The sequence below is a fragment of the Mchenga conophoros genome, linkage group LG3 (assembly GCF_057382185.1).
Source record: "Mchenga conophoros isolate Kocher_MC1m ecotype Shallow Benthic linkage group LG3, M_conophoros_male_GT1.1, whole genome shotgun sequence".
Taxonomy (NCBI): Eukaryota; Metazoa; Chordata; class Actinopteri; order Cichliformes; family Cichlidae; genus Mchenga; species Mchenga conophoros.
This window is the reverse complement of record NC_140528.1, coordinates 36,701,460-36,717,983: the sequence shown is the minus strand read 5'-3', so window position 1 is coordinate 36,717,983 and position 16,524 is coordinate 36,701,460. Positions and strand designations below refer to the sequence as shown.

The 16,524-nt window shown below is 40.9% G+C and overlaps 2 protein-coding genes across 2 annotated transcripts in view; both read left to right on the top strand.

Annotated features, from left to right (window-relative positions):
* The window catches only part of LOC146578426 (T-cell surface protein tactile-like), a 553,052-nt gene that overhangs the window by 148,424 nt on the left and 388,104 nt on the right, over positions 1-16,524 (top strand). The window lies entirely within an intron of this gene.
* Positions 3,473-15,343, top strand: LOC146578460 (Fc receptor-like B). Its single transcript, XM_085268713.1, has 9 exons — positions 3,473-3,525; positions 3,964-3,999; positions 7,561-7,675; positions 9,059-9,207; positions 12,308-12,547; positions 12,994-13,260; positions 13,994-14,242; positions 14,353-14,487; positions 15,114-15,343. Exons 1-9 carry the CDS (start codon positions 3,501-3,503, stop codon positions 15,215-15,217), a joined length of 1,320 nt encoding a protein of 439 aa, XP_085124839.1. The 5' UTR covers positions 3,473-3,500; the 3' UTR covers positions 15,218-15,343.

The window sequence follows — 16,524 nt, the reverse complement described above, 5'->3', positions numbered from 1 at the left end:
GTTTTGTGGATTTTTCTTGTGCAATTTTGCATGTTTTTTTTAAACAGCGCATAGTGTTCTGCTTCCTCATTGGCTGTAGACCACTGTCAATCAGTCTCGTGCCGTGTCTCCTGTACACCTGTAATGCATTCAGCTTGTCAAATTCCCATAAATCTTCGATCACTAGCAGTGTGACTCTGAAGTGTTTTACTGTAAGTTTTCCCCCCAACAAACAACAATGTTGACGAAACGTTTTGCAGTCAAAGGAATCTGTGGTAGCACCCAAAAGGCAGAGGAAGATGCTAACCATCGCACAAAAAGTTGGACATCTGGACATGCTAAAGAAAGGTAGAAGTTACTGTATTTTTCAGATTATAAAGTTCGCCGGATTATAAGGTGCATTAAGCGAAACAAAACAGTCAGATAAGTTAAACTTTACTCAGCTCATTCTTCTTGCTTCCCCTACTTCGTACGATTGATTCATAAATGTTGAATTCTCTGGCAGCTGCTCTATTCCTATGTTCTAAACCTGAAAAAAGGGTTTGATCTTTAGTTTCATTCTATTTCTGGACTTATTTTTCTACGATGGTTTGAACTTAGAGAGTGTTTAAAAGTGTGAAAATATTCATGCCTGTCTGAGAAAAGTGTATAAAGCATGTAGTGAAGGGTATTAAAGCCTTAAAACATCTATAATAATTATAAAATATAAAGCCTGCTACCATCAACACAGGAGCACCTCAGGGATGTGTCCTCTCGCCACTGCTCTACTCCCTCTACACTTCAGACTGTGTGGCCACCCATGGCTCCAACACCATTGTGAAGTTTGCAGTCGACACAGTGGTGTTGGGTGCCATCTCCAATAACGATGAGGCGGCCTACATGGATGAAGTGAAGAATCTGGCATCGTGGTGCCAGGACAACCACCTCCAGCTGAACGTCGGCAAGACCAAGGAGCTGGTGGTGGACTTCAGAAGGGGTCAGCACAGAGACTACAAGCCCATTATCATCAATGGAGCTCCAGTGGAGAGGGTGCAGTCCTTCAAGTATCTCGGTGTCCACATCTCCTCAGACCTGACATGGGCTGCCCACATTCAGGTCCAGACCAAAAAGGCTAGGCAGCGCCTGTATCACCTACGACAACTGAGGAAGTTCAGGGTCTCTCCAAAGATCCTCTGGATTTTCTATACAGGCGCTGTGGAGAGCATCCTCACACAGAACATGACATCGTGGTTTGGGAACAGTTGTGTTAAGGACCAAAAAGCTCTCCAGAGAGTGATCCGTACAGCAGAACGCTGCTGCAGGATTGCTCTCCCCCCGCTTCAGGACACCTACACCAGGAGATGCCGGACTAGAGCAGCGCAGATACTGAAGGACCCGTCCCATCCTGGCAACAAACTGTTCCAACTTCTGCAATCTGGTAGAAGGTTCCACATCATCCGGGCAAGGACAGAGAGACTCAAGAGGAGCTTCTATCCCCAAGCCATCCGTGCCCTAAACACACACACCCGCCCTCTCACATCATCTATAATTGACTGAGACACGACTCTTCCAGACACTCTAAACCAAGGCACAATGTACATTTCAAATTCCTCTTATTTTAAATATGTTTATATTGTCTATCCTGTAAAATAGTCAGATGTCTATTCTTATTCAATTCACTTAATGTACAGAATTCACCTGCTGGCTGCTACTACTGCACATTCACCGAATGTATATACACCATATATAATGTTCTTCCTCTACCCCCCCCCCCCCCCCCCAATTTTTGCACGTGTCGAGGAGCGTGTCAGGCTACATTTCCCTGTGTGTTATACTTGTATAACTATGCATGTGACAAATAAAGAACCTTGAACCTTGAATGTATGTATACCACAATACATGTGGTTTAAAAGAGCAAGGATGGTAAAATCCCAGAGCTCAGGCATTCGAAACAAGACCTCACAAACCATTTATTTTGCAAACAGTTCGCACCAATCTCAGCACGTTACCACAGGAACCAAAGACCAGGTACAGTCAAGAACAGAGGTGAGAATATTCACGCACATATTTTAAAATATTTTTTCATATATTCTTTAGGATCTCATGTAATATTGGTACCAAACCATTATCACACAGCTACTGGATTTCAGTGCAGATTATAAACCATCCCACACACATACTTGTAGTCTGTAACCCAACCCTGCCACATGCAGATAAACGCTGTGTGTCTCCAGACTTGCAGTGTTGGTCTTAGTCACCGCCTATTACAACAGTGAACATCCAGGATTTGGGCATTGAAACGGGGGTGGAGTACAAATACCTGGGTGTTCACCTCAATAACAAACTGCATTGGTCCACAAACACAAATGCACTCCACAAAAAGAGTCTAAGCCATCTCCACCTGAGCCTGTACGAGTGCTGAGCAGCTTGTTCAGCAGTAAACTTTTACACCCACAGTGTAGGATGGAGCGCTACCGCAGGTCATTCTCATCAGCAGCTGTTAGATTAAAGAACACAGTTTAGTTCTGTACAAACAAATTTCAGTTGCTTAAGTATATAGGACTACTTTGTGTCTATATAAATGTCTCATTTGTGATAAGGTTTATTCTATCCTATTCTATTCTGAACTATTCTAATAAATATCACTTTCAAATATCTCACTCAGATTCACAACCATCCTGAGTTAAACTGAGTTGCATGACAAACACAATGAGACGCGTGTGTTTCCTGTTTCTGCTCGTCACCTCAAACAAAACATCTTCAGTCATAACCACAGTCAGTCGGACAGACACCAGTGGAAAGAAAACCCCCGAAGTGGAACTGCGGTCTTTTATAAATTTTTGCATAAAGGCACCAATATCAGCTTTTGTAGCATTCGCTTTGCAACCATAGTTAATACTTTATGACTGAAATGTGCTGCAAAAAGGTTGAGGTGATATCGCTGTTTCAGGCCATGCATAAATCACAGGTGGTAATGCTCAGGTTGATGAAATAATCAACAAAGCACAAAAAATGGGCTTTCCAATTCTACAGGTGTTAATTCTTGACATACTGTGATAAAATACTTGCCACAGGTTGGCACCATGGTGCTATGAGTAATAAGTGACGACCCCCCCCCCCCCCCCCCCCACCACCACCACCACCATCGTCACCACACACAGACACAGACACGGAACAAGTGTACAGTTTGTCCATGCAGTTGGCTTTTGCCTGTTTGTACTGTTCTGTGTCAAAACAAGCGCTGACCTTTCAAAAATGCAGAGAGAGGATGTGTGTTGTGTCTTATTTTCCTGTGTTCGCTCTGTTCACAAACACATTAAGATAGTATAATAGGAAAAAGCTCATCTATGACAAAAGATGCTTTGATTGGAATTAAAAAATGTTAATGAATACCAGAGGTATGCAAGGTAAAGGTTAAAATGTCTCATGTTCTTTTTGGTTTGCTAAAGTCCCCCCCCCCCCAACAGTATGTGGTTTTTTAACAGGATGTTGTCGCCACTTTTGCTACAAAACGGTCAGTGAAACTGCAGCGTGCAGACGCTATGAAGACAGTTTTGCTTCTGCTCTGTAAGTACTGAACAACAAACCCAAAACTTTTTCATCACAAACAGCATACTATATATACTATACTGTAGCTTAAGAACCACAGAGATGGTTTTGGATTTTTGCTACATGTATTTTGATCTCTTTGTTTACATGGCACACTGAGTTACATAATTGTGATACTTGGTTATGTTTTATCCGATGTTGCTTAGCACTTTTTTTTATTTCTGTTTTTACGTTTATTTAAGTGTTTGTCTAATAGTATGTTTCGCACAAAGCACTGCAGCAATTTCCTGTTGTAAATCTGCTCAACATTTGGCAATGAACCCTTTTCTGATTCTGATTCTGACTGAGCTTCACCCGTAACTTTGTGTCAAATATAAGTAACACAAATACATAGACTCAAATGTTTGGGAGTTTTCAGAAGCACTCACACACTGTGTGGTTTGACTTTCATTTCAGTGTTGAGCACCTGCCGGACGTCAGCCCACAGTCGTGGTAAGGTTCAGCCCTGTGTGTGTGTGTGTATGCTAGTGTGAATGTAATGTTAGTAAAAAAATGTGAGCATTTTATTCACCTATACTTTGGAAACACTAGGTTTATAGATGTGAACTCTTCATAGTAAAGTAATTATGGAGTGAATATGTTAAGAAGTTACTGGAAGCTTTTTTCTTTTTAAAAATCCCAAATCTGCTCTTCTGCTTCTTCCAACGGTCTCTGCTCGTCTACTCACGAGGCCAAAGAAACAGAGAAACAGCTGCATGAGTAATTTCTTCTTTAAAACAAAATCAATTTGGAATAATGGAAATGGGAAAATGTCCCAAAATGTTTCACCGATCACCAAACAAAACAAAAAAACGTCCCCTAACCGTATTGATGAAGGATCTTTTATCAAACTAAGCATTGTTATTGTAGCCTTAGCTTAAGCCGCACATTTGTTCCTTGGTAACCACATTCATTTCAGTACACATGGCCAGGTTTTCATCTGGTCTTTAAGTCTGACGTCATTAGTTGTGTCTGGGCCCAAACTCCGCTGCAGGTCCCAAAGTCAAATGATCACTGCAGCATTACTGAGAGTTGGAAAACTGTCTAAATTCTTTCATCTGTAATAAAATGATCAGTGTGGATGCTCCACCAGGTGTAACAATTAAGTTTAACATCCAGGCATCCATGAAAACAGAATTTATTACATTTAACAGAGTTAGAAGTTAGCAGAGACTTAGCGCACTAGTTTCCATCTAAATATAATATAGCCTGTGCTGACTGAAAGATTTCTTAAACAAATTAAGACGTACAGCTCTGCTCTCACTTCCGACATAAATGAAAACAGGAAACTAAACAGCAGTGATGTTTGTAAGGTTACTGAAGTTGGACTAGCTGGTTTATAATGATAGCTACACAGCTATGTTAGCATGAGATTAGCATAGTGAAGCTGGAGGATGAACACTAACTTTTTTTGTCAGTCAGTTTTTTTCGTTAGTCACTAATATACTGCTGCATGGGCTGGAGTTACATCGTAAGGGTTTAAAAACTGAGCTTTAAAATTAATAGTGGTCATAAAAACCAAGGGAGGCCGAGAGTCAGTGATCACTTTTTTTTTTTTTTTAAGATTAAATAGAACAAGATACAAAGCATTAAAACATGTTAAAAACACAAAAACCTTACTAAATGCAGGGTAGTCTGGGCCCAGAAGCAGGATTCCTCACGGCATCACTTAAAGACTGGATAGATCTTTGGCGCAAAAATGCTATTGCATGCCTGTCAAACTCCAGAAATTTTTATAGATTCAACTAAAGAAATTGGAGCAAATTACAGCTTTTTGCAGCAGGTAACAAAGTGTCTACAGATACATTTTCAAGTTCTTTGTCAAGTTGTCCACCAGTGATCTGTAAGACAACATGTCACACAGCAGATAAATGTCCGATCAGAGCACAAGAACAAATAGCTGCCTTACTTTACTGTTTATTACTGCTGTGGGGCAACATAACACATGAGTTCTGTTAATCACATTTCTTCTGTGTGTGTGTGAAGTGAAGCACACCATCATCAGATCTCTCAGACTCATTATGGTAATGACAGCAATTGCAAAGCTCAGTTGTTCCCCTGTTTCACTAACTTGGTAACTCTCTGGGTTTTTGATTAATTCAGTGAGTGCATTTACTCACTTTGGTTAACATCTGGTCTCAAATAATAACCCCTCAGAAACAGCACTCAGCTGAAAAATCAAAATTTGAGCATTTTTATTCAGCAAATGTTCAGAAAGCCCAAAAGAACCACTTGCTTATTTTATTTAGGCCATTGCATGGGAAGGAAACAGGAAGTCAGTCGACTTAGGAGGCACGGCTCTCATTGGTGCAGGTTCAACAGAGAAAGGCACGTTTTCTTTAGGCCAAAGTTTGCATGAGTTTACATGACACCAGAGTTTGTAGTGGAGGAAGCTTTCTCAGCACGGGGTCGACTGTTCAACTACTGTTCATACGTAGGATGGTACGACAAAAGTTACCCACTTAGCCTCTTTTCTTACACAGAATATAAGGCTAAGAACATTTTTTTGTTTATTGTTGTTACTGCCATTTCTAGCTACTTTTTTTGTGCATCACCTCTGTGATGTAGTTGTGATCCACCCTTCATTTCTTTATACTTTGCTAGGAAAATAGAAATACCCTATAAGAGGAAAGAATTTGTCGAATTCTAAAATGCTTAAAATAAATCCTTTATTATTCTGAGCTGCATTAGATAGTCTTCAGGAACAGTTCTCCAGGCTCCTCGAAGGATCAAAAATCTTATTTGGATGTTGATGACTATGATTCATGGTGTTCCTGATGGCATGTTTTTCTATCAAGGTGTACTTTTACTGCAGTGGCAGTGTTTGAGCTCATTTCCATGCAGAAAAATCAATCTGCTATCAATCAGATGCTTTTCAGATGGTATTTCATGATAGATGAAAAATCTGATGCTGCTCTTTGACAAGAACGTCAACACCACCAACCGAAGCCCCATAGCACAGATGGCTGTACTCACTATTGCACCTCTCTCCTGACCTCCATACATATTGATGATGATTTAAACCAACGTTTTATCATTTCACATGATCTGTTATGGCTAAAAGTTGTCACTTTCAGTGCAGTTCTTTTGTCAATACCTTTGCCTTTTCTCCCTCTTTCCCTTCTTTAAGAATGGCTTTTATTTTAGCTTCTTTAAGGGTACATGACTAGTTTTTTAGCTAATAGGTATTTGGTGCAAAAAATACTATTTCATGCTGTTCCAATTTTTATTGACTCAACTAAAGGAATTGGAGCAAATTATAGCTTTTAGCAGCAGGTAACAAAGTGTCTACAGATACATTTTTAAATTCTTTGTCAAGTTGTTGGGGTGGCTGTAGCTCAGGTGGCAGAGCAGATCAGCCACTACCCAGAAGGTCGGTAGTTTGATGCCAGGCTGCTCCAGTCTGCATGGCAAATATCTTTGGGCAAGATACTAACCCCATGTTGCTCTCCGATGCATCCATCGGAGTGTGAATGTGTTTGAATGTTAGATACTTAGCACTTAATCTTGGAAGAAGTGCTTGTGTGAATGGGTGTGATTGGGTGAATGAATTAGTTGTATAAAGCACTTTGTGTGCTCAGGCAGAGTAGAAAAGCGCCAGTCTATTTACCATTTGTCTATTATGTGGTGACACAATACTGGGTCATGTCTTAGGTGTTGGAAGGATTCATTACTTAGTGTTTACAACCAAACCAAACAAAAAAACCCCAAAACAAACATTTATCTGAAAATGGTTCGAGAAATGAGTGCCAAAGGAGCCAATATCCAAGTAAAGTCTTTGATAGACTTTCAGAAAGCCTGGAGAACTGCTGATCAAGACCTCTTTAAAAAAATTAAAAGAAAGTCTTTCTCCTTCAAAGCAAAATATTAAGAAGTGAAATGTGTCTTTGTGTCTAGACACTCAAAAAATGACTGATACTGAAAGGAAAAACCCTACTGTTCTTCTGTTACTGTAAACTGTAAAATTAAACTAAACTAAAACTGTTACTGTTACTGTTCTTCTGTCTCTCTCAGCTTCTTTGAAGGTCATTCCCAACTGGTCTCAGTTTTTTGAGTACGAGAAAATTACTCTCAGCTGTGACGAGATAACCTCTGGTGAATGGACGGTGTGGAGATACACTACAGAAGGGTCAGTTTACCTCTGAAATACCAAAATGCACACAGAACAAATCTGACAGGTTAAAGGAAGACCATTATTAATGTTTCACTCAACTAACAACAAATCCAATATACATTTAATTTCCAGACGCTATTAATCGCCCTTTAGGTGTGTTTCCTTATTTCAGATAATGTTAGTCTGGGTTGTGATTATCTGTTCATATATATTAAGAATCCATAAATCCATCCATATAATAAGAAATATAGTAAAATACAGTTTTATCACTATTCTTATAGTTGTATTCAAAGTTGAATTATCCTTAGGTGATGTTGCTTCTATTTGCATCTTGAGCTAATTATTGCTGCTTAACAAGTTGAAGCTATGAGGACAACCAAACTTTTGATTTTGACATTTTTAGAAACCTAGTCCTTGAGCAGGGAGTCTGTGTAGCACTTATAACTGCAGATAAAGTAAAACTGTGGCACTTCCTGCTGATTTTGAACTTTTGGCCTACTACAGATCATATTGCACGTTTAGTATCAGTTACTACAGTGAACTAGTTTGGTAAAAGGAGAGCCATCTTCATGACAAAAAACAAGAACAAAAACACAGCATCTGACTTAAGACTTAATCTTTTTTACCACTTCACCCTGTTTGGAGAAGTATAGTGATAAAAGCATTAGTAGAGATTTAACTCATCTGTCCGGTAGCCAAAGCCTCTCTTTCATGGCTCATGTTAACCCTTCTTTGCCTTAAATTGTTTTCTGAAATTTGGGATGGAACCACCAACCTAATTAGTAAAGCTCCGGCTCTACCTGGTGTACCTTCAGCCACCCTGGAAAGCTCCGCCTTTTTAATACTTGGGTTTTAAAGGTCAAACTGGTTACTGGTTACAAACTGTTACAAATGTAACCATGAAAGTTGGTACTGTGTTATTCTTGGGCTGTCAGTCAATGCTGTCAACCTTCACGTATGGCTCATTTACCCTTTTGTTTCAGTATCTTTATTTTTCAGTGAGTAGGGTTGCTGTTTCACAGCAGTCGTATCACTTTCAGTGAAAGCAAAGAAAAAGCAGAAGAAAAGAAACAAATCAGCAAGAAAAATGAAGAACAAATTCAAAAGGTCTCGTGACAAACTACTGAAAAACTGATATTTAGTAAGTTGGAATAAGAGCAACAGAACCACTTTGTGAGTGATAAGGATACCAGGAGATATCTGGAAAATGCTATTATATCATGTCCTCGTCCTCGTTTGAGAATGTTCGAATAATTTAGAAACTGTTCAGTGTAACATGGAGAGTTAAATCCAGTCCATTACAGAAATAAATTGTTACTTAATTCATTAATCATTTTAGGAACTGAAATAAATAAATTTCACATGTGTAACTGATTAAAATGTATAATGTGTCCTCAGATTGAAACTGTCTGACTGCACCTCGGGTTGGGGTACTGAGTCTTCCTCTACCTGTGAAATGAAGACAGTCAAGCGTTCTAATTCAGGTGTTTACTGGTGCCAGTCCACACACGGTCACAGCAGTAATGCCATCAACATCGCTGTCAGTGGTAAGCGTCATCAAACTGCATCTCAGCATGACTGTAGGCAAAGCCACATAAATACTTCATCCTTCTGCTTCCTGTTTTAGGACAATACACATACTCAAGGCTTGTTGTGAAATTCAATGTGACTCTTATATGCGTGATTTAGATTTCCTCTCTTCATTGAACCTTTGCAACATGCACAAATAAATCAACACAACTGTAACACTGTTACTATACACGGCAGTGTTTTATAAAATGTGACTGTTTAATTTACCATTAGATTGTTAAAGCTCAAAAAACATATTCCCATCTAAGTGGGATCAAAACAGGGAGACACTATACACGCTAAAAACCATAATACAATAAATAAAAAGCATATGTAACTGTGGAGAGTGTTATACATAAGTCTATATAAAACAGTCTGGCTATACCTCTTGTTGCTCTCCACTTGTATTTAGGAGAGGCTGAGCAACACAAGCGTCTTCCTTTTTCTGTTTTCCTAACAAAACATGAACATGGAAACACCACAAAGGAGAAAGAAAAAAAGAACTAATAACATACAGTGCATTTGTTTCTTTGCACTGAACCAGTTGCTCAAGCATTTGACATTTTCAGACGACAGGGCAGCGCTTCTTCTGAACAACATGGCCAGAAAGTGAAAATAACCTCTCACATGGTATGGATGTGGCAAGTGCTGCCACGTACTTGCGTTTAAGGTACCATCTCAGTGCTTGAGCCACACACTTCTCAATACAGTCCTCCTCTTCATCAGATGAATACTGTGATGCAAGCGTGAGAGCTGATCTTTTCTTAGATGGCTCATATGGCTCAAGAGTTGGGAGTTCGCCTTGTAATCGGAAGGTTGCCGGTTCGAGCCCCGGCTTGGACAGTCTTGGTCATTGTGTCCTTGGGCAAGACACTTCACCCGTTGCCTACTGGTGGTGGTCAGAGGGCCCGGTGGCGCCAGTGTCCAGCAGCCTCGCCTCTGTCAGTGCGCCCCAGGGTGGCTGTGGCTACAATGTAGCTTGCCATCACCAGTGTGTGAATGTGTGCGTGAATGGGTGGATGACTGGATGTGTAAAGCGCTTTGGGGTCCTTAGGGACTAGTAAAGCGCTATATAAATACAGGCCATTTGCCATTTACCATATGTTGCTGGTTGTTCAGGCTATGCAGGCCTCTCCCTCTCCCTCAGCAATGCACTGATCAAGCGCCACACCTCAGCCCTGTCAGGTCTGCTAAGAAACCTAGGATCCAGTGCTGTCGCAACCCTGAGCCACATGACGCCAGTTTCTTCCTTGTGCTTCTCCATTTTTGCTTTGAAGGTCTCCTTGAACTTAACCATGTAAGCTGGGTCATCCTCAGAGACCTCCATCACTCGCGACAGGTGACACATCGCTGGCAGCACCACTGAACCAGGAAACAAACTTCTCCCCTCCCAAAAGTTCAGATATATACCTGCAGTTTTAGAGAAACACACTTCATTAAGAATTTGTTACATTCATTTGTATGTTCAATTCCCCACTGTCTAGCTAAATGCTTAAAGTGCACGCCGCACGTGTCAGCGAAGTGCCTCTCCTCCATCTTCATAACAGTCAAAGCATGCGAGTGAAGTTCCCTCTGTGGTGAAAAAATAATGTGCTGTTATTCCAGGGTATATGGTAAATGGTCTGTATTTGTATAGCACTTTTCTAGTCCCTAAGGACCCCAAAGCACTTTACACAACCAGTCATCCACACATTCACACACTGGTGATGGCAAGCAGCCACAGCCACCCTGGGGCGCACTGACAGAGGCGAGGCTGCTGGACACTGGCGCCACCGGGCCCTCTGACCACCACCAGTAGGCAACGGGTGAAGTGTCTTGCCCAAGGACACAACGACCGAGACTGTCCAAGCCGGGGCTTGAACTGGCAACCTTCCGATTACAAGGCGAACTCCCAACTCTTGAGTCACGATCGCGGTATGATTACTTGGAGAAGTCCAATAGTCTCCAGTGAGAGCAACTGTGTTGGTCTGCCCCAAAGCCTCCTCGACTTTGGTTTTCTCATCTTCATACAAGTTGTGTATCTTGGTTACAGTGGTGGCTCTCGAAGGCAATTCATACGTGCAGTCGCAAATTATTTCAAGTAGCCCCTCATCCTCCACAATGATAATTGGCCTCCATGCTGTAGCCACCCATTTTGCTATGGCTGTTGAAAATTTGTTGGTTGTAGAATTGTCCAGACGTCTCCTTTGAAAACTATCCAGCGTGGTCTGCCTTTGGCGAGAGGGAGGAGGTCTCTCTGTGTTAGCTATGTGCTTGGTTAGCAAGTGGTATTTGAGACTGGATGTACTATGGTGATAACTCAGTTCACATCGACAGTAAATTCAAATTCAATTTACTTTGTTGTTGTCAAGAAAACCATCTGGCATTGCATGGCAAAATTGAACTTGCTGTTCAAAAGACCTTTTCCTTTATCTATTTCTGCTCAAATCTACAACTGCTGCGTTGCTTCCTGATTTCTGAAAAAAGGGGGCAGGCCAAAGATCACAGGCTGTTAATTCTGTGTCAAAAAAAATAAATAAAGCTGTTTAAATGTTTTTGCATTTATGCATTATTATCCCATCAACATTGACATTTGTGTGTTCCCCTCTTGCCCCTGCGGGCGATCTATCCTTCAAGCTCAGGTCCTCTACCAGAGGCCTGGGAGCTTGAGGGTCCTGTGTTGTGTTATGGCGTTCCATGTATGCCCTGCCTGCTAGCATCTTGCACCCTGCTGTAATGTGCTGGATTGTCTCAGGGGCATCATAGGAATATATAAATGTATTATATACCCAAAGCAAAAGCCCAGGAGGGGGAGTGGCAGCAATCTTTCACTCCAGCTAATTAATGAATTAAGACCCAAATTTTTAATTCATTTTTTGAAAGCCGGTCAATAATAATAATAATAATCATCATCATCATCATCATCATCATCAACTGTCTCTGAACGTCTCCAAGAAAATAGTAACCTATTTTCTTGGAGACGTTCAGAGACAGTTGATTTTCTTACCACCATTGTTCTAGGTCAGTCACTGCTTCCCTCTAGGCTGTCTCATCACCTGAAGTCAAGCAACAACATTTTTTGCCTTTCTGTTGGTTTAGAGAACCCAGTCATCCTGCAGATTCCTGCTGCCCCTGTGGTGGAGGGAGATAACATCACTCTGCTCTGTAGAACAAAGAATCCCTCCAACAAATCAGCTGATTTCTTTAAAGATGGTATCTTCATCAAAAAGGAAAATGCACGTCACATGACCATCTACCAAGCATCAAAGGCTCATCAAGGTTCCTACAAATGCAGCATTGGTGGTCGTGATTCACCATCCAGCTGGCTGCTGATACAAGGTAAAGAACGAAGAATCAAGTCAACCGTAGATCTAAACATTTTAGAGGTGTCTAACAGATGGAAAAACAAAACAACACAATTGGTGGTTTGTACAAACTCTTATTATAATCTCGAGCTACCAGAAACCTCCTTACATTTTAAAATCAAGCGACTGAATAAGAGCAGCTGAAGCTGAAGTTACTCAGGACTGGAGAACATCTGATAACCATCGGTCACTAGGGAAAAATATGCTGGGTGAGGTCACTCACTCAAAAAACCTGTGATCCCTTTGGCTGCTGGAGTATTATTTGTGTGCTTTTCATTTCAGATTAGTTTAGTTTTTGTCCAAGAAAAAAAGTGAAAAGCAATCAAAGGGTCATCTTAAGGTTGTGCAGTTTTTTACCATCTTGAATGCAGCTGAACAAATTTTTAAACACACTGATGTAAAGTCTGCTTCTGTCCCCAGATGATGCTGACCCCCCAACTCTCACACCGTCTCCCAACACAGCTCAGCTGTTTGAGTATAAGAACCTGAACCTGAACTGTGGTGTTCAAGGATGGACAGTAAAGAGGTTCACAACATTTGCTGAAGACCTGTCCAGTTGTCAAGCATGGGGGCAAGTCGTTTCCCATGGCTGCGTCCTCCCTACGACCAAGCAGCCTGACAGCGCGGTTTATTGGTGCGAGTCTGCTACACAGCAGCGGAGCAACTCAGTCAACATCACTGTTCATGGTATGTTCAGTAAAAAAACCCTTTAGAAACAGAAACTCTTCAAATTTTCTAAGAATGAGGGACGACTAAAAGTAAACATAATTGTCCCAACAACTGAAAGTTGTTGTAAAAGAACCAAGAGACAGATGCAGATACAATTGAAGGGTGCATGTGTGTGGGAGGGGGGCATGAAACCTTGAGAAACTAACCTTTTTCTGAACCAGCTGAAGGGAAATCATTGTGAATGTCTTGTAACCATTGCGTGGCAGGCAGGAAGTGTAACCCAAAGCAGTACTCGCAGCTTTTATTAGCTGTTTTCTACTGAGGAAGAAAAACAACTGACTGTCAGGATTATAGGACCCAAACGCAGGACTCTGTATGATGAAAACAGCACTTTTATTTACAGTGCAGCAAATAGTCATGACCCGATAAATCCCATGCGTGATCCTGATGAGTGTGCGTCCCCAATTCCCATGCTGTCTTCTCCCAGTGTCCGTGGTCCTAGTTTCCGCTCCCTGCGTGTCTACGTGCAACATGCTTGCTTGTCCTCTCATTTACACAAATCTCCTGGAAAATCACAGAGGAACGAGGGAAAGGGAAGCAGGTGGATGACGGCTGACACTTGCACGGTTGGACCTTAGACCCTACTTCTGTTGGGATTTACACTCCTGGGAAAGTTTGCAACTCTCTTGAATGTTGTTTACTTGTGAGTTATCTTCCTTACTGAAGAATGATGGACTTTATCTCCGAGCAGGTCGAGATACTCCGGTAATCCTGCAGAGTCCCGTCCTCCCCATGATGAAGGGAGATAATGTTACTCTGCTCTGTGAAACAAAGAACACTCAGTCCACCCTCCCAGCAACTTTCTACAAAGATAACTCTATTGTTGGTACTGAGCCTAGAGGTCACATGATCATCTATAATGTCACCAAGTCTCATGAAGGCATCTACAAGTGTAACATGAGTGTGGGAGAGTCTCCATCCAGCTGGCTGTTCATTATAGGTAAAACAGGATGACTGAAAGCTTTGAAAGTCCAAAGAATCAAGTGACTGTCATCTTTTTTAAATTTATTTTCTTTATTTACTGAACCAGCTGTGCTTGTTTGTTTCTAGATCCTGATGCTCCCGCCTCACATTCAGATTCAGACAAAAACCTGTCTTCTCTGGGAATGCTGCGCCACATCTTGGTGTACTTTCCATATATAATCTCTACATTCCTCATGGTCTCTATATATCGTGGGTCTACAGGTAACATTATTATGTTCAAATATCACCCATCCATCCATTTAGTTAAATCCTGTGTTTATCCGTTCCTGTTTCCATTATCATCTATGTTTTGTCCTTTGTCCGTCTGCTGCCCAGCTGTGCTCCCAGGTGTTTCCACTCGTTCCTAATCACCTCCAGTGTATTTATAGTCTGTGTCTGCTGCTGTTCTTTGTCGCGTCCTCCCTCATTATGCGTGTAGTCTCTGTCTAGTTTGTTTTATTTGCTATTACAAATAAACGCTATGATTTATAGTCATCCTCTGTCTCTGGAAGTAGTGCATTCTGGATCCACTGGCTAGCAAACTGTGGTTTGTGACCAAGGTTGGATTCTTCTGCCTGATTTCTGGTGGTGTAGAAGTAGACAGTCTCCATAGGGATGAGGTTTTGGGGGGATGGCAGGAATAGAGAAGCTGCAGAGAGGCAGATAACACTGCAAGGAAAACAAGAAGTGTGCATATATCAAGGGCCATTAGGTTCAAAATGAGAATTGAATCTAAAAGAATTACTTTTGATATGTTCTCTTTGTTAAACAATCAGTGAGATGTGGGCTGTCAGTTTTTGGTCATTTGCATTGTTTCACACAATTAATGCCCACTATACACTTAACAGGAAGAAGCTCACATCAAAGAACAATGTCTCCACCCACTGAGGAAGATGAAGACCATCCGTATGATGATGCTATGGCTGATGTCACCACTGAGCATAGTTTCTAATAAAATCTTTGTCATCTTGTTTCCTAAACATTTTGCACTTTTCAGAACAAAATACTTGTTTCATGTAAATGTTTTTCTGGTTTACATTTTGTTTTCAATGTTTTTTTTTATATAAATAAAGATTAAAAGCTATTTTTACAGCTGACTGGTATTCTTTAAAAGCATTGTCCTGACAGCGGGAATTATCAGTGTTAGAGATAAACTTCTATTTTTATTTGTTTGAATGTGCCCTGATTGGAACATTTAAATGTCACCTTAGGCCTCTGTTGTGTTAGACTGGGGATGAAGATTCACAGTGAGCAGAACTACTCTTGGTGATGTGCTGCCACCTGCTGTCTGCTTTCTGTCAGTGCTCAGGCTGTCCATCCCTGAGACTGTGGAGCTACAGCAGGGAACTAAAGCCAAGTGATTAAAGCCCAGAAAATTTACTAAACCAGTTTTATTCAACTTAACACCTGAAAGAAACCTTAAAGTGACAGCTAAAGAAAACCAAATATTTCTGCACTTTTTTTCTGATGCTGACAAATGTTAAGTGCTGTTTAAATGATTCAGTGTTAGAATTTTAAATCTAAAACAGCCAAACATTGCTGCCTATTTCAGCTGTCAGAGGTTGCGAAGCGGGGTACACCCTGTGACAGGTCCTCAGTTTGTCACAGAGCAAACACAGAACTATTAATGTTTATTTACAAGATCAATTTAAAATCAACTTGAATTGGAATATTTCTAACATTTTGAGTTATTTTCCAGTGTTAGAAAATCAGCACTGCTCAGTGTTAGCCATTGTTAATCTTCAAAACTGACTAGATTACTTTTAAACATATAACACTGTCAAAAGTGTTAATTTAACACTCAACAGTGTTGTATTTAACACTCAGAGGTGTGGACCCATATAGAGACTCTCTAGTGTTAATTTAACACTGGAGATTTTGCTGTGTGGCACTGTAACCTGATTGGCTACAGTAAGAACATAAACTCATGCTATCTGTTTGGGCGTATGTTTGTGTTGACTTGAGCCTCATATTGATCTCCAATCTCAGTAAAAACCTGTGTTGTTTATGAAGGCCTGGGTTGTAAGGCAGTGGTCTCACTGGTCTCAACTGAATATGAAAGGCAGAAGAGGCCAGCTTTGCCAGCAACACCCTGTAGGAGGTGCTCTAGTAGAAGAACTCCAGGAAAATGAAAAAACAACTGAAGGATGATGATGCAGCTGGTGTTGGTGGTTTTGATAAACAGAGTAACAAGTGCACTTAAAATTAAAGTTAATGTCAAAGTGCAATTAAAAACAGCAATATTTTAAAACAAAAACA